The sequence below is a fragment of the Bufo gargarizans genome, chromosome 8 (genome assembly GCF_014858855.1).
Source record: "Bufo gargarizans isolate SCDJY-AF-19 chromosome 8, ASM1485885v1, whole genome shotgun sequence".
NCBI classification, from domain to species: Eukaryota; Metazoa; Chordata; class Amphibia; order Anura; family Bufonidae; genus Bufo; species Bufo gargarizans.
In genome coordinates this window covers 120,668,324-120,691,488 of record NC_058087.1, presented here as the reverse complement: position 1 = coordinate 120,691,488, position 23,165 = coordinate 120,668,324, and the positions used below count along the sequence as shown (strand labels likewise).

The 23,165-nt window shown below is 42.5% G+C and overlaps 1 protein-coding gene across 2 annotated transcripts in view; it reads right to left on the bottom strand.

Annotated features, from left to right (window-relative positions):
* The window catches only part of DNAH7 (dynein axonemal heavy chain 7), a 518,555-nt gene that overhangs the window by 154,873 nt on the left and 340,517 nt on the right, over positions 1–23,165 (bottom strand). For both annotated transcript variants that reach the window (XM_044302717.1, XM_044302716.1), the window contains 3 exons: positions 11,599–11,753; positions 656–846; positions 93–226 (listed from right to left, as the gene is read on the bottom strand). In XM_044302717.1, the coding sequence (XP_044158652.1) occupies positions 93–226; positions 656–846; positions 11,599–11,753 (480 nt within the window). The remainder of the gene's footprint in view (positions 1–92; positions 227–655; positions 847–11,598; positions 11,754–23,165) is intronic.

Sequence of the window (23,165 nt, the reverse complement as noted above, 5' to 3'; positions counted from 1 at the left end):
CCGCGGTTCCACGGACCGCTCACGGCCGTGGCCATTCGGCCTTATGCACATGATTAATAACAGTATATCATAAAGAACTCATTTAGCACCACCTTTTGTTTTCGGCTCCCTGGAGGATAAGCGCTTGTTTTTCTTCCTCAAGATCTGGTCTTTCTCGAGCAACAACAATACCCAGCAACTGATCCTGCATCCCTTCAGGAGTGATCATAAAATTCAGCAATGTGACCTACATGATATATATGACAGTAGAATGTAAATATTTTCCAATTTAATGAAGCAACTAAATAAAACCTTTGTTTTGAGAGAAGGCAGAAAGTTTGACCTTTCAATAGCGTTATTTCTAATTTGTTCAAAAAGAGCACAGCATTTAAATGTGAACTTTACAGCAGGATAAACATCAGGCAAACATACATAATAAATATGAACATATCTAATAAAACATCAACCAAAATCTCATTTTTCTACAGCCGTAACCTCTACAGAGAATATGGGTTTCTGCCGAATGGATAATCTGCCAGAAAATCATATTACACAATGTAAACAGTACAACTAGCGTAATCTAAAGCTTTCAGTATAACAGAAATAATAAGGGACCTATAAATAAAAGAAACTTTAGTGTTTGAGGTAAAAAAACAACAACATATTCTTAACTGACCTTGACAGATGTCTCTGGCAAGTAGTGAGGATTTCTGAGTTTAGTTGTAATGTAGAACCGGAAATCAGGAGCATACTCAATTGTAGAATCACCAAGACGAATACACACACTACCTCCTTGCTTAAAAGTTTGCTTGAGAAGAAGTGGCTCCAGAATAGGATCTAACTCTTCTCCAACATTTTCCAGTAATACTAAAATAGAATAAGCAATAATATAAGATGGGCAGAATAAACAAGCTTTCCTAGAACCATAATTATCACCTATCCATAGGACTAGATAACGTTCTGATTGCAGGGACGCTCACCACCTCAACGTCTAGCATTCCTGTGTGACAACGACACCATTCAAACTATGACATGGGATCCCTAGGGATCACTGGGGTTCTCTGTTATAGGATCCATAGATGTGATCAGACATCTTGTGAATAGATGATGAAAGCGAATCTATTACTATATATCTCAATAAAACCAGCTGATGTGGGAGATGTGCCCGTGTCGGAGGAATCTTATAGTATTGGTCACATCTTCCTCCATGGCCACAATGCAAAGAAAACATTTTAATAATAATCAAATTAGCCCAATTGCATAGTCGTTGCACCTTGTTGCACCCAGAGACTCAACTTGCCCTCCTACAGGCCTCGCCTCCACCATTTAGACGGGCAGGGCCATGCAGTGAAGACATAATTACGTCTGGCCCCAAAGTCTCGTGCCTGCGCCTTTGCTCCAATGTTTGGCTCAGGCGCAGTATGGTACAGAGGCACCCCAGCTGATGTTTGGTGCAGACACAGTACAGATTGCATGGCCGGGGCACTTCCATGCTGTACTGTGCCTACACAAGACACTGAAGCAAAGGCGCAAGACTTCGGCCCAGGTGTGATTACACTTTCACTGTCTGACCCTGTCAGTCAAAATGGTGGGAGGGTGTGGCCAGTAGAAGAGTGAATGGAGCCTTTGGGTGCAACAAGATGCAAGGGCATTACCCTTGCTGCACCCAGGGACTAATTTGCATACTGTTAAAACGCTGTTTTCTTTGCAGTGTGGCCATGGAGCTAGATAGGACCAACAACATTAGATTCAGCTGACCCAGGCATAGCTCATCATCGCAGTATTATATTATTAGAAAATTGTCACCCTCCAAATCCCATTTAGAGCTTTATACAATAACACAACAATGCTGTTTGTGCTCTTCAAAATGCCTTGGTTGAACTTGATGAACCATACTATTTAACTATGAATACCATAATTAATTTTCATTTACTAATAACTTTCCACATTTTCATGATGGCATAGAAAGTTTAAAATAATACACTTTATATAAATAAAATTAGGCCTATTTTCATTTTTTTGTTTTTTCTTGCCACATTTCAAAGGCCATAACTTTTTTATTCTTCCGTTCACATAGCCATATGGGGGCTTATTTTCTGTGAGACAAGATGCATTTTTTAATAGCATCAATTAATTTACCATGTCTTGTATTGGAAAAAGGGAAAAAAAAATCTTTGTGGGGCAAAATAAAATAAAAACACACAGCTCCGCCAAGGTTTTTTGGGGTTTTGATATTACGACATTCACTGTGTGCTAAAAATGACATGACATCCTTATTTTTACGGTCAATGCGATTAGAGTGACACCAAATCTGTATATTTTATCTTATCTTGTTTTATAACTTTAAAAAAAGTAAAAACCTTCGAAAAAACATTTTAAAAAAAATTGTATCACCAATTTTTATGTTTCGGTCTAAATAGCTGTATCGGGGCTTTGCTTTTTGCAGGACAAACTGTATTTTTTATTGATACCATGGCTGACTGTAGATATGGTCCATAATATGCTAAAACAATTTAAAGTGAACAAGGCCCCAGGTCCAGGTGGACTACACCCTAAAGTTCTAAAGGAGCTCAGTTCAGTTACTGCTTTGCCCGTGTTCATAATATTTACAGATGACAAACATTGTACCAAGAGACTGGCGCAAGGTAAATGTGGTGCCCATTTTCAAAAAAGGTGCTAGGTCTTTACCAGGAAATTATAGACCAGAAAGCTTAACATCCATTGTGGGAAAAATGTGTGAGGGCCTTCTACGGGACTATATACAGGATTATGTAATATAATATTGGCACAGACGGATCCGCACCTATAATGCAAGTGATTGTATCCGTTCAGAACGGATCTGTTTGCATTATGAAGAGCAAAGTTAAAACGGATCCATCCTGACTTACATTGAAAGTCAATGGGGGACGGATCCGTTTTCAATTGCACCATATTGTGTCAGTGAATACGGATCTGCTCCCAGTGACTTACATTGTAAGTCAGGACGGATCCGTTTAGCACAGTATCGCCAGGCGGACACCAAAATGCTGAAACCAGCCTTTTGGTGTCCGCCTCCAGAGCGGAATAGAGGCGGAACGAAGCCAAACTGATCCTTATCCATTCAGAATGCATTGGGGCTGAACTGATCCGCTTTGAACAATTTGTGAGATCCCTGAAATGGATCTCACAAACGGAATTTAAAACGCCAGTGTCAAAGTAGCCTAACCTGATTTGTTTTTATGAGGAGGTGAGTAGAAGCCTGGACAGACGGAAGGCTGTCAATATTGTGTTTTTTGACTTTGCAAAGGTGTTTGATACTGTCCCACATGGACGACTAATGGGTAAATTGAGGTCTATTGGTTTAGAAGATATTGTAATTAGATTGAAAACTGGTTTCATGATCTTATCCAAAGAGTCGTGGTCAATGATTCCTACTCTGAATGGTCCCCGGTTATAAGTGGTGTACCCCAAGGTTCTGTGCTGGGTCCGCTATTATTTAAAGGGAGTGTCACCAGTTTTATGGTGTCCTAACTAAGGGCAACATAAATAAGTGACTGATTCTCTTAGCAAAATGCTGGCTCACTTTCTTTAATTGACCCAGTCAATCTGTCAACATCTTGTATTGAAAAGCTCCAGCTGATAATGATGAGTCCTGAATATTCATGAGCTCCTGACTCTCCACGCCCACCTGCTGCTGAATGACAGTTTTTTCATATGAATCAGCAGCAGGTGGGCAGGGGAGTGGCTATAGCTCTGAATTAAATATACGCTGGACTCACTGACATCACGCTGGACTCAAATCAGCTCATTAGCATGAAGCATCTTTGTGTGTATATTATGAGGTAACCATCTGTCACACCAGTAAGTGAATACATTTTTAGTAATTAATGATTGTATATAATTAGTTAGATTATGATCAAATATCCACATGACAGGTTCCCTTTAACGCATTCATTAATGACAGAGGATGGGATTAGTAGTGCTGTTTCTATTTTTGCAGATGACACTAAAACTTTGTAATATGGTACAGTCTATGAAAGATGTTAATAAGTTACAAGCGGACTTGGACAAACTTACTGTTTGGACCTCCTCTTGGGAAATGAGGTTCACTATAGATGAATGTAAAATATGAACTTGGGGGCTAATAATCTGCATGCAGCATATGTCCTAGGGGGAGTAAAAGTGGGAGAGTCCCTTGCTGAGAAGGATCTGTGTGTATTAGAAGATCGTAGACTAAATAACAGCATGAAATGCCAGTGCGCTACCTCTAAGGACAACAGAATTATGTCTGGTATTAAAAGAGGTATGGACTCGCAGGACAGAATTGTAATATTGCCGCAATACAAAGCATTGGTACGGCCCCAGGCTGTCATGGTAACTGATTGGTGCCTCGCAACTTCACTGCAGGGTTTTCTTATCGGAAGGCAGAGGAAACTACATCCCTCTGCCTAACCTCACTGATCCTGTGATCATTATTGAATGCAGTATAAAAGGGGTTAAATGACCAGGTCCACTCCCGTTCATTGCATGCCCTGTATGGAGTGGGCTCAGCTCAGCAGCCCACTCCATACAATCTCCTGCACATAATACCATACATGTATGGTATTAGGCTTTAAGGGGTTGAAAAGCATGGACTATATTGAGTAACTTTTATATTCTTACAAATATTAAAAGCTATGTACACCTGTGCAAACAGTCTTGACTTTAGAGGACCTGTCACCACAAAATGCAATGCAATCTGAAAGCACCATGCTGTACAGCAGGAAAATCTGAGAAGATTAATATAGATATATTTTTATGAGAAGAGATTCAGTAAAACCTAGAATTTCTACATTTATATCTTTGCTTTTTTCACTTCCTGTGAATATCTATTGGTACAGGAGGGAGGAGCTATCAATGATGATAGCATTGTGTGTTCACAGAAAGTGGAAAAAGCAGAGATATAAATGTATAAATTACAGGTTTGACTGAATCCAACTGCTTGCAAAGACGCATGACTGTGATTCACCTGACTAAAATGCTGGTTTTCTTTTGTTGATCTGAGGCTCCACTCCCAAGTTGATTTTCTTAATATGCAAATTAGGCCTCTGGTGCAGACCGGGAGGGGCTGGCAACAGAAATGAGTGGTGCAACAAGAGCAATGATTACACCCTCATTGCACCAAAAGACTAATATGCATATTAAGAAAAGGATCATAACTCGGGAATAACTGCATTTTAATCAGGCGAACCACAGCTATGTGTTTATGCAAACAGTTGGCTAGGGAGGTCACCGATTTCCTTTAATTCTTCAGCTGCCTTATGTCTACAGCCAATTCAAATCCAGTGCATCTTTAGGATAACTAAGTCTGTAGTCTGTAAGCCTGTAAGCATGACTCTGCAGACCCACTTTCTTCTGTCACCTACTATTAAAATTAAGTAGTACAAAGAAGAGGAGAAAAAAAAAGGAAGGGAGGGGAGAATGCTCCTCATTAGGAAGGGGTAAATGGCCCAGTCATGAAGTGGTTAAAACAATTTACCAGGGGACCTGCTAGCCCAAAACATCCAGGACTCTAGCCCAGTGCCCCTAACATCGTGACTGCAGAGGCACATTCAACTGTATCACCATTCATTCTAATAGGCCACAAGCTACTAGGCCTCTGTACTATATGGGGACTGTGTGGGGGAGGCAAATTACTATAAGGGGGTTACTATTGTGGGACGGTGTGGGGGAAATTACTATATTGGGGCAGCATGGGGGGCCTTGCTATTGGGGAGGCAATTCTATTATTTCTGGGGACACTATACAGGGATTATTACCTGGAGCACAAAATAGGATGCTATTATTACGGGGGGCACTCTAGGGGACATTATAGGTGCTGTGGACACTATAAGAGGGGTAATTTATCAAACTGGTGTAATGTAGAACTGGCTTAGTTGCCCATAGCAGCCAATCAGATTCCATCTTTCATTTTTGACAACGATTTTGGAAATCCAGTTCTACTTTACACCAGTTTGATAAATTACCCCAATTATCTCTACTGGGGTCACTATTTTTTCAGTATAGCACCTGGGACATTGGGGAGCACAACAGGCACAGTATTGGGAGTGCCAGCAGGATGACATTGTGGGGACACCAGGATGGGGAGGTTGACGGAAAAATTGAGAAATGTAACGTGTCTGTGTTACAAACTTTGCAGAGATGAGATGCGGCTGAAAGAATTTGTCATGGCGGTCTAACGGAGGAGAAGAGGAAAGAGAAGGTCTACATGACAGGAGATGTCCCTGGATGTCACATGTATGTGGTGCTGTATTCTAAAAGTCTTTTTTATTATAATTATATGTATTTTAAATTTGGCAACCAGATTTTTCAGTTTAGAAGCCAATTTGGGGTATTTTTACTTATTTTTTTTAGTCTGCAGATGTCATATGACCTAGGAAGAGACTGTGGCGCTCACAAAGCACCACAGCCTCTTCATATAAAAATAAACTAAACTAAAATGGAGGGAGGGGCCCAAGTTGAGTAGACAGCCCTACAGCCAATCATGCACTTAATCCGCCCCTGGATACCACTGTTGGGACACCAGACACCAGAGTGGGGAAGATAATAGAAAAAGTGAGGAACCTAAGATATCTGTATGTAAAACTCTGCAGAGATGAGACTATGATAGAAGACATCATGGTCGAATAGAGAAGAGGAAAACGAACATCTACTGTACATCAGAATGAACGTCACCTGTGAGGCACTGGATGTAATTGGTGTGGTGCTGTAAAGTCTTGTATGGAGCAAGTATGTCTGTATGTCTTTAATGTGAAGATGTGGGGGAAGGATCAGTTGATTCAAGAATTTGGCACATATGTATTGGGGCTTGGGCCCCACATCTTTTCAGACTCTAGCAATGCCCCTGGGTTTTACATAGCATAATTAACTAAAATGCCTGAATTGTAAAGTGGTGTGCAATATGTTTGCATTATATAAATAGAGATTATTAGTATGCACACTTGAAAGGGGCATTAACAAACACAGCCAATTACTACAGTCAGGTCCATAAATATTGGGACAGCGACAGAATTCTAACATTGTTGGCTCTATGCACCACCACAATGGATTTGAAATGAAACGAACAAGATGTGCTTTAACTGCAGACTGTCAGCTTTAATTTGAGGGTATTTACATCCAAATCAGGTGAACGGTGTAGGAATTACAACAGTTTGCATATGTGCCTCCCACTTGTTAAGGGACCAAAAGTAATGGGACAGAATAATAATCATAAATCAAACTTTCACTTTTTAATACTTGGTTGCAAATCCTTTGCAGTCAATTACAGCCTGAAGTCTTGAACACATAGACATCACCAGACGCTGGGTTTAATTCCTGGTGATGCTCTGCCAGGCCTCTACTGCAACTGTCTTCAGTTCCTGCTTGTTCTTGGGGCATTTTCCCTTCAGTTTTGTCTTCAGCAAGTGAAATACATGCTCACTCGGATTCAGGTTAGGTGATTGACTTGGCCATTGCATAACATTCCACTTCATTCCCTTAAAAAACTCTTTGGTTGCTTTTGCAGCATGCTTTGGGTCACTTTCCATCTGCAGTGTGAAGCGCCGTCCAATGAGTTCTGAAGCATTTGGGTGAATATGAGCAGATAATATTGCCTGAAACACTTCAGAATTTATCCTGCTGCTTTTGTCAGCAGTCACATCATCAATAAATACAAGAGAACCAGTTCCATTGGCAGCCACACATGCCCACGACATGACACTACCACCACCATGCTTCACTGATGAGGTGGTATGCTTAGGATCATGAGCAGTTCCTTTCCTTCTCCATACTCTTCTTTTCCCATCACTCTGGTACAAGTTGATCTTGGTCTCATCTGTCCCTAGGATGTTGTTCCAGAACTATGAAGGCTTTTTTAGATGTCATTTGGCAAACTCTAATCTGGCCTTCCTGTTTTTGAGGCTCACCAATGGTTTACGTCTTGTGGTGAACCCTCTTTATTCACTCTGGTGAAGTCTTCTCTTGATTGTTGACTTTGACACGCACACATACACCTAACTCCTGGAGAATTTTCTTGATCTGGCCAACTGTTATGAAGGGTATTTTCTTCACCAGGGAAAGAATTCTCCAGTCATCCACCACAGTTGTTTTCCGTGGTCTTCCGGGTCTTTTGGTGTTACTGAGCTCACCGTTGCGTTCCTTCTTTTTAAGAATGTTCCAAACAGTTGTTTTGGCCATGCCTAATGTTTTTGCTATCTCTCTGATGGGTTTGTTGTGTTTTTTTCAGCTTAATGATGGCTTGCTTCACGGATAGTGACAGCTCTTTGGATCTCATCTTGAGATTTGACAGCAACAGATTCCAAATGCAAATAGCACACTTGAAATTAACTCTGGACCTTTTATCTGCTCATTGTAATTGGGATAATGAGGGAATCACACACACCTGGCCATGGAACAGCTGAGAAGCCAATTGTCCCATTACTTTTGGTCACTTAACAAGTGGGAGGCACATATGCAAACTGTTGTAATTCCTACACCGTTCACCTGATTTGGATGCAAATACCCTCAAATTAAAGCTGACAGTCTGCAGTTATAGCACATCTTGGTTGTTTCATTTCAAATCCATTGTGGTGGTGTATAGAGCCCAACATGTTAGAATTGTGTCGATGTACCAATATTTATGGACCTGGCTGTATGTGTGCGAATATAATTATGCATACATAGTAATATAATTATTTATATTATTTAATAGTAATAGTTACCATTTTACCCTGTTGCAGTGGCTACTCCACCTAGCTGAACTTTTACACTGTTACATGACTGTTGCTATACTTTTAAGTGCTTGCTATTTACAGTATATGCTGTATTATATCTCTCTACACTTAAAGGGGTATTCCCATCTCAGACACTGATGACATATAGGTGCATGTCCCACTTCTGGGACCCGTGCCTATCTCCAGAACGGGACACCCGAAGTGAAGCAGAATGCACTGCACAAGCACGGCCCCACCATTCACCACTATGGAAGTTCCAGAAATAGCTGACTGCTGGTTGCACGACTGCATGACGGAGGGTAAAATAGACTGTGTGCACATAGCTGTCTAATGGTGGGAAATGTTGCAGGTAGCCTGCCACAACATATATCCAGGCAAGACATATCTCATTTGGCAGGATGAGAGGTGCACTGTAAATGAGCTACACTGGAGAAATTGCATTGCATTGTAAATATGTGTATTGTGAGCAACACTAAGTGCTGTCTTCTCCTGACAAATTGTATTAATATTGTTGGATAATTTGTGCATGCAAAAGGATCTTTTGGGAACATTTAAATTCATCTAATTTATGCTTGTCCTTAAGCTGTAGAGAGTGCAGGGAGAACACTGAAAGAGCATAAACAGGAGTGCAGGCCAGCAACATTCTGAGAAGCAGGACTGCCAGAGACTGAGAAATAGCTGGCAATATTCTTGCCTGTAGCTAGCTAGCAAATTGAGGTGATTAGTACTAGCCATAATAATTAAGATTCAGGGCATAGATAGGGCCATAGAGTAGCTGAGCTTTGCAGAGGAGTTCAGGGCAGATGCAAGGGGTAGAAAAAAGCTGCCTAGTCCATTCATCTGGAAGCAGACAAGGAATGTATTAGAGATCGTCCCATAACCAAGTGTCCACACACCATGACTAAGGCAAGTGTGTACAGTGATTCTAAGTATAAAGATACCACAACCTGGGACTGCATGTTACAGACTGCACAGATAACTGTGCTGATATCTGCAGATGCAGCCATCTTCATTGGTGCCACTCAGACCAGATCCAGAAGCTGGTGCAACGCCAGCCAAAGGGAGAGTACACTGTTACTCCTAAAATGGACTGTGTTATATTTGCATACCTAAATAATATGTTGCCTCAAACAAAGCCAGTTCCCACACTGAAAGACTGTTAGGTATGGATTAGGTCCGGATGCGTTCAGTTAAAAATGCGGGATTTCACAAGCAAGTTCGTTCAGTTTTGCCTGCGATTGCGTTCAGTTTTTATTGCTCAGGTGAAATGCACATTGATGCATTTTTCATGCGCATGATAAAAAACTGAAGGTTTACAAACATCTCCTAGCAACCATTTGTGAAAAACGCATCGCATCCGAACTTGCTTGCGGAAGCGATGCAATTTTCATGCCACCCCATTCACAAGTGATGCATGAAAAACAAGGCTCATGTACACAGACCAATTGAAATGAATGGGTCCGGATTCAGTGTGGGCGCAATGCATTGCTCACTCGTGTGAAAGTGGCCTTACCATTGCTGCCCCGCAAGAGACTGCCTTGTTTAAGCTCAATTTGCGTCTACCTAATTACTTCTACCACCCTAGAGTAGAGATGAATGTAAACTAAAGGCCACAAAGAGCCTTTCTGTTTGTAAGGTCTGACCCCCCCTTACAAGTTTTTAAAGCTAAACTGTTGACAGCACTAGGTAAGGGCTAGAGAAGAACAAACATACCTTTGAGGAGCTTGTATCATCAGATAGAGGTGGAGCTTCATTGTGAAGAGCGTTCTGCTCTCTGCATTGAGCTGCTACACAGCCCCTTCCCTCTGCTGAGTGACACCTGCAGTGGTCTCCTGGTTGGATGCTACAGCTGTCAGTCATAGCAGAGGGGAGGGGCCGTGAAGCAACTTAATGAAGAGAGCTCTTCACAATAAAGCTCTGTCTTCACTGCATTTAAGGTGCAGAATTTAGCAGAATAAAACGTTCACATTCTCACTGCTCCTAATGATAAAATTCCACAAAAGTTATGTTTCTACTGCACTTCCAAGCTGGTATCTAAAGGAACCCAAATGCATCTAAAGAGAACCTTATCATATTCACAAGTGGCAGATTTATGTAAGTGAAAATCAGTTACTCTGTATGGAGATGTTTTAGTGGCAGGAATGTGATTCCTGTAAAAACCCATTTCGATAAATGGGAGAGTTGCAGAAATTTCAGGAACAAATTGGCCATATGTAAATATACGGTACCCTTAGTCTTCAACTAGAGAAAGAATAGATTCTTCTCCGCTCAAGGTACCGTATGTACATTAACGGATGTACTTATGACTTTGTTTATATCAAAAACTAATTTACTATGGGCAGCATATTGAAGACCCTTTAATAGATCAAGAAATCATTCAATAACTGATAAGCCTGAAGCTATAAAGTTACTGTAATAATTCTATGTTCTTTTTCATTTACAATAATAAAATATCTTTTAGACACTGCAGGTCTTGTACTCTGGATTTATTTGGTTAAGGAAGGGAAATAAAATTGTCTCATAGGAAAATTATGTATATTGCCAGTATCCTGAAAAAGCAAGAAGGTAAGATTTATCCATCTGCCACTGTGTGAAATATCATTTTTACCCAACAACTGCATTCAGAAAAGTCTTCTTTTTAATGAATACATAAACATGCCATACTCCACGGCACAATGGAAAGAGCTAATTAAAAGAATGTTACACAAATCAGTCTTTCAGCATCCAGATTTTACCACCTGCTGCTAATACAGCAATTACAGTTTTAATGTGATTAATAATCAGCAGAAAAGCAAGACATTCACTAGTCATCTTGGGGAAAGGGTATATTTAACTCTTTGATTTCTACATACAAGCTGGCAATTAATTTATAATTTTTGATCTAACCTACCTGGGGTTCCAAACTGAATGCAGTTTTCCAAAGTTCGCACAAAATCAGGATCGCTTAGCTTAATGATATGTAAGCTGTTGGCCTTTTCCATATTCTTCACCCATTTATTTGCCTGACCCTGAGGATCAATCATCAAAGGCCAGCGTCTTGCATTCCTGGAATTACATTTGTGCACATACTTAATACTGATTATTTGTACTGTACATACACTTTAGGGTTATCCAAAGTCTAAAACATGCCCCCTAATGCCAGAGCTCATCATATAGATTATACTTACCCGCTCCAGGCATCGTTCCTGATCCCCGCACAGCCGCCACTGCATCTCCCACAGGCTGCTACAGATAACCCTTTAATAACTCATATGGAGAAAACTTGCTAAATACTATGGGCCTCCTTTATCAAACTGTCTAACAGGCAAAAAGCCTATTGATTATCGCAACCAATCACAGCTCAGTGTTCATTTCTGGAAGGAAGATTATTGGATTATTTGCTATGGGCAACAAGGACAGTTTTCTGTTTTGATACATGAATCCCATAGTATTTATCAATTTATATGACTTGTTAACGGGCTCTTCTTGCTTTGGTAGGTTTAGGTGTATTAGTGTACTAAGATCCAATTTTTGTATGAGAAGATATGTAGTTCCCATTGTCAATCGCAATATGAAATTTTAGGACTCGTAGTAATAATAATCTTTATTTATATAGCACCAACATATTCTGCCGCATTTTACATTCAGGAAGTTCAAGTACAAAGAGAATCATAAATAAGATAACAACAAACAGGTCAACATTTAAAAGAAGAGGTTTGAGGATCGTAGTCACAAGAGCTTACAATCTATGAGGAGACGGAGGTGAGAAAAAAGGTAGAAGCGCTTGTTTTGTGCAATGGTCCGGCCATCTTAATACAACAGGGTAGTAGATCTAAGGCTACTTTCACACTTGCGCTTTCCCTTTCCGCTTCTGAGTGTATGGGGTGTGGTGGATGCTGACAGATCAGGTTCAGGGCTCATTCACACAGCCATTGCCCCGCAATACATGGGGCAATGGCTGATGCGGACCCATTCACATAAAATGGGTCCTGAAACCTGGAGATGCGATCGGAACCCCACGGAAGTACAAGAACAATTTGTGGTCCACAGCACGGGGCCGGCCAGCACAAAGTCGTGTGCATGAGCCCTCAGAAAAATAATTCTGAGGGGAGAGGGGGGTGGCAGTGAATGGAGAAGGGTTAGATCAGGGGATGCGATAGGCTAACCTAAAAATATGTGTTTTTAGGAGAACTCCTTGCTACATGCTACAGGCTGTCACCTTAAACATGTGGCAAGGAATCTCCCAGTTGTAGAGTTCATACGAGCAGTGAGGATAATGGCTGAGGATAATGTGGTGAGGACTGTTTAAGTTTCATAAAGAGGTGAGGCAATTGAAACAAGGCAATACTAAAGCTACTATAGAGAGAACATACAGTATAGCAGCAAAAAGTCATAGCGAATGCCTTTACACTTACAAATAGTGTTGAGCGAACTTGCGATTTGAAAGTTCGGGTTATTTCCGTTATGGTTTCCGTTACCACGGACCATGATGGAATTCTATGACGATATGCACCACGGAAGCCTATAAGAGGCATTCTGTATTGCATGCCGTCATAATAGAAGTCTAGGTACTGAAACACAAAACAGCCCCTAGTAAAATGCCTTGCATAACAGATTTTATACTTTGCTTGGCTGTCATGATCTCTTTATATTGTGTATGGTGTTGGGCCTAATACCACAATAGAATGGGATTCAAAACATTTTAATGCCTGATTGAAATACAGACATCACATCTAGACAGAGAACTTGGGGGAAAGAACACAGAAGAAGCAGGAGGAGAGCTTCTTCAACATGAAGTTTACAATTTTATAAATCAATATGATTTCTGTCCATATCACTAAATTTACTAAATATAAGGATAAAATAAAAGTCTACAAATTATGAAAATACAGTAGTAGAAGTAAATGAAATGGACAAAAAATGTGTAATCACACAAGAAATTAAAATGATAATTGCCATCAGTTTCATGATTGGAATATCTATTCCATTTGTGTCACTGTGGTCACTAAAAGCAGGCACATTAACTGGTTTCAGGTGGTTAATAATGACAGGAATATTATAACTGGCTAGGGCCAAATCTCCCTTTCTCAATGTGTGATTGATCTACGTCTGCACCTAGGTTTACTGCTTGCTTAATTTTATTGAAAATCCCTGAGAATTTGCGCTGGCAATTACCTTTTAAATCCGACAATACAGATGATTTGCATGATTGGGAAAAATTTCTAAATGAATGTGGTTTAGGCGCAATAAGATTTATTACTGGTAAGAGAAAACAAAAATTAGCAAATATATGCATCCATATTTAAGAAGTAAAAATGAAACCTGAACCATTTAAACAGATGGAGGAATATAGAGAGTTATCCCAAAAATGCCAGAAAGAGATTATGAAAGTGGAACAAGAAGTTAAAAAGAAAGGGAGAATGGGGGACTATCAGGGAAAAAACAGGCAGCACCAGGAGAAAACGCATGGGGGTCCCGATACAGAAAGGAGACCGTATAGACCAGTGATGGCGAACCTATGGCACGGGTGCCAGAGGTGGCACTCAAAGCTCTCTCTGTGGGCACTCGCACCCTGGAAAAAGTCTATGGTGTACCAATATGTCTTAGCCTTTCCCTGCCATCATCAGCGCAGGGCGCACTATGAACAGCACAGGCAGCACATTGAATGTAGGCAGGATATTATAGCTAAATGATAAAGTACATGGTAGATATATTATACTGGTATTCAGGTTAAATTGCCGTGTTGGCACTTTGCAATACATAAATGGGTTGCAGTTTGGGCACTCGGTCTCTAAAAGGTTCACCGTCACTGGTATAGACCCTTCCAGTAACAGGGTAAAAACAACTATAGGAGAGATACACCATATAGGATATTTTACCCACAATATGGATATGGGAGAAGGGGATATGAAACAATTATAACCCCAGATATAGATCAAATTATAGACCCCAGTACCCAGACAGGGAATTGAGATCGCAATACAATGGTCCAATACAGAAACCTATGCATAGAAAAGATGAGGAAGGCCAAGCAGAACAAAATGACAATAAACCAAAGAACAAAAATGATGAGAAAAAGGTGAAAGAAATAAAGGTCATAGATGACAACACTCACGCATTGGTTAGGGAAGAAAATTTTCCACACCAGATGACTAAAGGAGTAATAATAGAGAGAAATGATGGATCAGAAACAACAAGGAAATCTTTATGGAAAAAGATAACTTTCTGAGGAACGAGAGGGGGAAAGGCCAAACAAAAGTCCCGTAGCCATGAAGGGAAAGTAAATGATGAGGGTATATATAATCTGAGTTCATATGATCTATCAGAAGAAGAAATAGGAGTAGTAAACAAAGGTTTAAAATTTGCCCCCACCTATACAGGCATTACATTTCAGACATATCTAGATGTACATAGATTCAGATCCCCCCTAAACAGTGCCATCCACAGATCCCCCCTAAACAGTGACATTCACAGATCCCCCCTCCCCTAAACAGTGCCATGATGGCACTGTTTAGGGGAGGGGGGATCTGTGGATGGCACTGTAGGGGGATCTGTGGATGGCACTGCCATCCACAGATCCCCCTACAGTGCCATCCACAGATCCCCCGCCCCGATGCTCACAGCAGTATATTTATAAACTACCGTAATCAGTAACTACTTTAACTTTAATCATCGCTCATTGCTGAGCTCTTTACTCTGATTATTTGGATATCTTACCGGTACTTTGTCTTAGCTCCGGTAATAGCAGGCAGTGCGAGGGGGGCGCTCACTTACTGACGTCACGCGCCTGCTCCCACTAGGCAGCGCAGGCGCCCCCCGCACTGCCTGCTATTACCGGAGCTCCTATACAGGGATTCATAATAGGTGTGGAATATTGACATAATTCCCTCATCCGTCGTGGCAAGAGAACCATCTGTCCTCCGAATAGACAAGATTTTTGACGGTCCCTCCTGGGCTCTAATAACCCTTGCCAATAGCTTACCCGAACTTTCCCCTGCCTCAAAGTACTTTTGTTTAAAAAAAAAAAAGAAACTGCGATTCTCCGCCGTTTGCAAAATATGCTGCTTCAACCCTGCCTGAGCTGCTATAAGTCCTCACTTGCCCTATCAGGTGTATTTACAAACCTATCCTCCGCCTCCACTACTAAAGCTTGCAGCTTTTTCTGGGCTTCCCGAGATTTAGTTTTATGTCGACTAATCTTTTGAATGTAAAGGCCTCTAGCGTACGCTTTGCAAGTATCCCACACCACACCCATAGCCGCCAGCCCAACATTCTGCACAAAGAACTCTTTCAATTCCTCCACCATGCCATTCTCCCCATCTACCAGCTGTAACCAAAACGGATTAAGTTTCCACGTACCAATCCCAGGGAGACGCTTAGTGCCCAAATGCAATTCTAAATCGGGGAATGGTCGGAAAAACTTCTAGGTAAGTATTTGATTTCCGCCACCAGCAACAACACTTCAGGCGAACCTATAGCTAATCAATCCGGGACAGCGAATGGTGAGAACTAGAGAAACATGAGAACTGATGCAAATTTGGGTTCCTCATCCGCCAAATGTCATGTAGGTCCAGTTCCCGCAATACACTGGCAAAATTTGAGTCCCTACTTGCTCCCAACATCCTTCCTCTATCCAATGTTACAGAAGGACGAGTATTACAATCTCCTACTATCAGTATAGGGCATTGGGGTAAATCCTCAACATATCTCATCATTTCCTTAATTACCTCACTGCTATAGGGAGGGGGAATGTACACTGCTACCAATATAAAGGACCAATTATAACAGGTACAGTGGAGACAAACATACCGTTCATTATCGTCTATGTGAGATGAATGACACATAAATGGCAGAGATTTATGCACTAGAACACTTACACCCCTAGAATGTGAAGAGAACATGGAATGAAACGCGTGACCAATCAACAGCCTATGTAGGGCCGAGGTATTGTTAGTAGATAAATGAGTCTCTGACAGACAGAATAAAGCAGGATGAAAGTGTTGTAGCGCCATAAACATCTCAGTACGTTTAGTCGAATCACTTAAACCCCTAACATTCCACCCTATTATCTTAAGACTATTCGCCATAGTACCACATAGTATATTTAATAGCCAAGCACACCACAGCAGTCATACATGTCACCTCCATACTCCTTGCATACCGCAGAAGTACTCGGACCCCGCTCCATCGCTCAACCCACCCATTCCCAACCCCAAAAAATAACACAAAAACAAAACAGCTAACGGCAAGGATAGGATTCCTACCCTGAAAAACCCAACAAAACGGGGGCGAAATTTTTTTCCCTACGGTCGGCCATATATATGGCGGGATAGCTGCCACAGGAAAACCAGTGGGGGAATGCAAACATAAGGCGGGTTACCTATGCTGACCTGCCCACATGCAAGTGAATCTGCAGCGTATTGTATATAATTAAAGTACATAAACATATTTAAATATCTTCAGGTGACACCCGCAGTAACATACGGGTCTACGGACACAATGTATAGAGCACAAATAACATAGGCAAAAGGTCATAAGAACAGTAGACAGGAATGAGGAACGACCTATACGCAAAGCATTAATATGCAAAACATATCAAACGTGTCAGCGAATGTTCATTGGTGTCAATCCACTGCGCCGCCTCCAGGGAAGCGTCAAAGAAGCAGACTTCTCCATGCGCCACTACACGGAGCTTGGCTGGATACAACATGGAGTACAGGATTTGTAGATTCCGAAGGCGTCGTTTCACATCCAGGAACTTGACTCTCTTCCGTTGGACTTCTGCGGAGAAATCTGGATAAATCGCAGTTTTACTTCCATTGATCAGTAGCTCAGGATGATCTCTTGCTTTCTTAAGTATAGTGTCCCTGTCCCTGAAGTGTAGCAACTTCATTAAAACTGGGCAAGGTGGGGCCCCTGGTGGTGGAGTGCGGATTGGCACTCTGTGCGCCCTTTCAATAGCGAACATCCTGGATAGCAAGTCCTTGACAAATTTAATTGTAATCTAATCTTCAAAAAAGGATACTGGATCAGGACCTTCTGCCTTCTCCAAGACCCCCACCAACCGGAGGTTGTTCCTCCTTGAACGATTCTCCAAATCGTCTGTTTTTGACATCAGCAGTGTTACATTGTGAATGATCCTGCCCAGATCTCTTTTAACAGGGGGCAAGTGGTCCTCCAAGGTGCTCACTCTGACTTCAACCTCAGTCATACTATCAGTGACTTTTTTTAAGGTCTTGACGGAGAAAGCATACATTTTCTTGCAGGCTTCCCATGTTAGTAGTGAGAAGCGCAAGCGAGCTGTTACTTTGTTGAACCGCATTAAAGATATCTTTAGAAGTGGGCTCACCAGTATCTTCATCAGGCTGTCCATGCTGGGTATGCTGAATACATAGAGATGCAGGGCCACTAGGTGGCGCTAGGGGAACAGAAGCTGAAGCTCCATCCAACTCCCCTGCCAGTGAAAGCTCATATTCAGGCCCCATTGCCGATAACGCCAAGGTTTTCTGCCTCACAGCTGTCTCCCCCGATATCGCAAGGGATGAAGCAGGCATTTCAGAGGAAGATATGTTTGAGGCTGAGCGGGCGTATTTACCCAAGCAGACCACCACGTCCGCGGCTCATATCTCCGATGCGGCGCCATCTTGTTTGACCGGCGCGGACGTACCGTCCTCTCTCAGCTCCCTCTCCTTCTTGCCTGTGTGGGTCATGGTGTTCTTTACAGGATACGCACACTCTCCGGTGCCCCTCAGCGAAGTCCAGAGCAGCGGCGCTTACTGCAGATGCAGGATTCCCCAGAAAAGCAGACGGCAGGTCAGGAGCTCGCCCCCCAACTTAATGTTTCTGGTGGACAACCACATCGAATCACCCACACACCGGTCCGGACCAGTGATACGTCTCCTGTCAGCCACCCGTTTATATCTTTCAACCATCTTTTCCAAATTAACTTGGATCTTCCGCCAGATAGATGACAAGGCGGAAGAGAATCTCTCCTTATCTGGCATCCCAGAAGATCCAGTCCCAGAAAAAGTACCAAATTGTGGGTGAAAACCATATGCACCAAAAAATGGCTACTTATCAGTGGACTCCTGTCTACGGTTATTCAAGGCAAATTCAGCTAGAGACAAGAACGAGGACCAATCATCCGGGTTCTCGGCAACAAAACACCTCAAATAGGTCTACAGGTTTTGGTTAGTGCGCTCAGTTTTTTTTTGGGTTGTTATGGACGTGGCGATACCTAATATGTATATATTTTTTTAAGTATTTCACTTTTGCAGAATAATAGCAGTTTTGAAGCATAAAAAATTATGTTTTAGTGTCTCCATGTTCTGAGAGCTATATTTTTTATTTTATTTTTGGGTGATTGTCTTACGAAGGGCCTTTTTTTTGTGGGATGAGGTGACTGATTTATTGATACCATTTTGTGGGACATACGCCTCTTTCATCGCTTAGTGTTACACTGCTGGGGCTACGATCAGAACTGCCACTGCCACCAATGATAATACTGGGGGGGAGGTGCACTGCACCACCAATGACAATACTTGGGGGGGGGGGGGGGGGGGTTGGGGGTGCACTGTGTCACCACCAGTGATTCTAATTTATAATACTGGGGTTGAGGGGGGTTCGGTGCACTGCGCCACCAATCAATATCGTTTATGCTTAATACAAACGCAGTCTGCTGATGCCGGACATATCCCATACCCAGCCTCTATGACTGCGCGCTGCGATCCGCCGCTATCAACCCCTCAGGTGCCGCAGAGCAGGTCAGTTTGTGAAAGTGGCAGAGCAGCGGAGGGTCTAGGCGCAAATGGCAACAAGACTAAAAAGTCTTGTTGCCATTTAGCAATTCTAGGTCGCATTTGTGACCATTTTGGTCGGCATCTGGAGCGCTGTGACGCATGTAAGAGTTGCATAAATCGGGCTGGGATTTAAGGTGAAAAGTGGCTTGGTACTGAAGGGGCTAAAGGATACTTAAGGGACTGTATAAAAGAGTATGTGACTGTAAATAATATCATACGCAATATCCAACATGGGTTTACCAAGGACAGAAGTTATCAGAGTAATCGGATTTGTTTTTATGAGGAAGTGAGTAGAAGCGCGGCTGTGGACGGTTCTGTTTTATCCCCATGCATTCTGAATGGAAAGATATACCTTCAGGATGCCTTATTTTCCATCCATCATTCCATTTTGTGACTAGACACAAAACCTCTGCAAGCTGTGGTTTTGTGTCCGGTCAACAAAAAGGAAAAAAACAAATTCATCAATAAAAACAATGTAAGTCAATGGTGATGGATCTGTTTTTTTCAGGACCCATCACCCATTGACTTTCAATATATTTAGTGATGGATCTGGTTCTCGATTTTACCAAACCACATCCTAACGGAATGGATTCATACTGATGTGTAATCAAAACTGATACCAAAATGCATATGTGAAAGTAGCCTAACGTTTGTAGATAGGGACAGACAGGGACAGTGAGGCCTGATCTGGAACTCTGCCCACTTTCCCTACCTAGTTGCACTTCAATCCCTAGGTAGCAAGAGGGCAATTAGTCTACGGTCCCTACGCTATTAAGGTGCACAGACAGACACACGCCAAAAGAAAAAACAACGCAAAGGAATAGTCATACGTGAATGGGTCAGAACCAGGTGAACAACGCAGTACAAAAACGAGAAGCAGTACATGCCCACTGCAGGAAGAAACAGAGCATTCCATCCTTTTGCTAAGGATGGTGTTGCTTCACCAGGGGCATGGCTTAACAGCACATCTCTCCTGCAGATCTCACCTCTGAAGCCTGGGCAGGTAAGTATGCTCTGGGCAGTAATATGTGTTAGCTTTCTGAGCATAAAAAACACTTTTCTCTATGTGATAATGCTATAGCTTAGTGTTTTGCATTTTTCCTCAGATATTTTCTTTCTCTTTCTTTCTCTTCCCCATTTAAAATACAACACAATTGAAGCTCCACAGTGTAGGGGCTTCACTGACATTCCAGGGTTCAACACTAAAAGGGCCCACTGAGAGGGGGAATATACTTCGTAAAATATAACTTTTAATTCAATGTGCAGATAAAACACACCACGAAGATGCATCATCATAACAAACATAAAAAATAAAATAAAAAAAGGGGTACAAACCAGGTACCCCAATGCTGGTAGATAAGAGAGGAAATCTGCTCCACCTGTGAGGGTGCAAGCAGTCTTACCAGATCAAACAAGCTACTAGGATCAGCACAGAGGGTCTATCCGCTTCAGACAGGTGTAAGTCAGAGTGGAGGTCGTCCGGTGTGGGTGGCGTCCGTACAGGCAATGTAAAGCTGTACCCTATCTAACCCTAATAGAAGGTGAAGGGGGCTGCTTCCATTCTGCCTGTCTATACAGAGCACCCGCCCCGAAAAGGGCAACCCCGTCCGAATACCTGTCCCTATCCAGGACCTGATCCCTAGTGCTAGAAAACAGCAAATGTTGCCAGTTACAATTCCTTAAGACCTCCCGACGTGGCACGTTTCTGTCCATGTCGACTTTTCAGGGGAAAAAAAGACGGTGCAGAAAGGAAAAAAGAATAAAGCAGAAAGCCTGCAGCAGTGACTGGTACAAGTAAAAAATCTTGTATATTGTCACCCCACGGTGTTGGGATGCAATTCTGTAGAGGGGGTGATACTCCAATGCTAGTGGGTCTATGAGGGTATGATCATCCTCAATTAGGTAGTGTCCCTATAGTTTGGGGAGATAACATGACATACTACCAGCCGCGATGATCCATTCATCTGTGGGATTCAAATAATACCTGTGCGCGCCTTTCCTAGAGGGAACGCCCTTCCATCCTCGGCTCCGGCGTCTGACGTCACATGCGAGCGCCGCGTGCGATGTCAGACCCAGGCGCCGCGATCACATGGTACGGGCGGCCATGGTAACCACCCGCCCTGCCACAACTGCGCTATGGCCAGATGTGGGAGGGAGCTCCCTCCCTCTGTTAACAAGCATCGGCCGCTGCCACAGCACAGCACAGCAGCAGTCTGATGGGAGAGGGAGGAAGCTCCCTCCATCTCTTAACCCCTTCCACACAGCGGTCCCTATGGACCACAGCATGGAAGGGGTTAAATGGCGGACATTGATGCCAGCTGTATGCTGACACTCTGCTAATGGCTCGGCCATCCTAAAAATGGGGAAAGGAAGGGGGCGGTGGGTGGGTGATCGCGCGCATGTCCAACAGCCGCTTGGCCATCCTGAAATTAGGGGGGGGGCACATCAGGAGCTGCGGGGGGGAGTAATAAAATATTATATGTATATACATATATTTAACATACTTAACAAGGTTCTGATCCCCACAGTCACAGACTGTGGGGATCAGAAACTTTCAGACGGCATTAGGACCGCGTGATTGGCTAGTCTGTACAGACTAGTCAATCACAGCAATCGCCAGGCCAGGACCGCCCTCATTGGTCCGGGCCGGTTAGCTGAGATCCATGGCTGTGTGTAACGGACAAGGATAGTACTGTTCTATCAGGGGCTAGCTGTTCCATTCTGCAAAAAACTGAATGCACACATCAGTATTTTTTGTGGACCGCAAAATACTGAAAAAGTTATACGGTTGTGTGCAAGAGGCCTTAGGATGAGATTTTGGTTTTGTTGTTATTTTTCCTCCCAATGTAGCATTGCCAATATATGATGGGCAAAGTACCAGTGAAGCTAACAATTCCAATCTCACCTGTATTAATGAAACACCATTTGCCAATTAGCTGTTGGAGAAGTCATTAACACAGACATTCACTTACTGTACCTTTTCTCCCTAAACTGTGGATGATTTTTGAAAGTGCTCAATAAGAAACATGAACAAAAATCCAGAGTGTGTACATTAGAAATAGCAGTATTTCTGACTATCATACAATTTGTATCTAATCATTTATCCTATTTCTAAGGCTACTTTCACACTGGCGTTTCTGGGTCCGCTTGTGAGATCTGTTTCAGGGCTCTCACAAGCGGCCCAAAATGGATCAGTTCAGCCCCAATACATTCTGAATGGATAAGGATCCGGTCAGAATGCATCAGTTTGGCTGCGTTTGGTCTCCGTTCGGCTTTTGAGGCGGACACCAAAACCAGACGATGCAGAGCCAAACGGATCTGTCCTAAAATACAATGTAAGTCAATGGGGACGGATCCGTTTTCACTGACACAATATGGTGCAATTGAAAACGGATCCGTCCCCCATTGACTTTTAATGTAAGTCAGGACGGATCTGTTTTGACTTCGACTTTTTTTTTTTTAAAGAATAATGCAAACTGATCCGTTCTGAACGGATACAAGCGTTTGCATTATGGGTGCGGATCCATCTGTGCAGATACCAAACGGATCCGCACCTAACACAGGTGTGAAAGTAGCGTAATCCGATTTCCCTTCCAAAAGCTCCATATATACTGTAATTATCAGCTGTCTCTGAACTCAGCTTTACAGAGGGCAGAGACTAGCTGGTATTCTACCATAA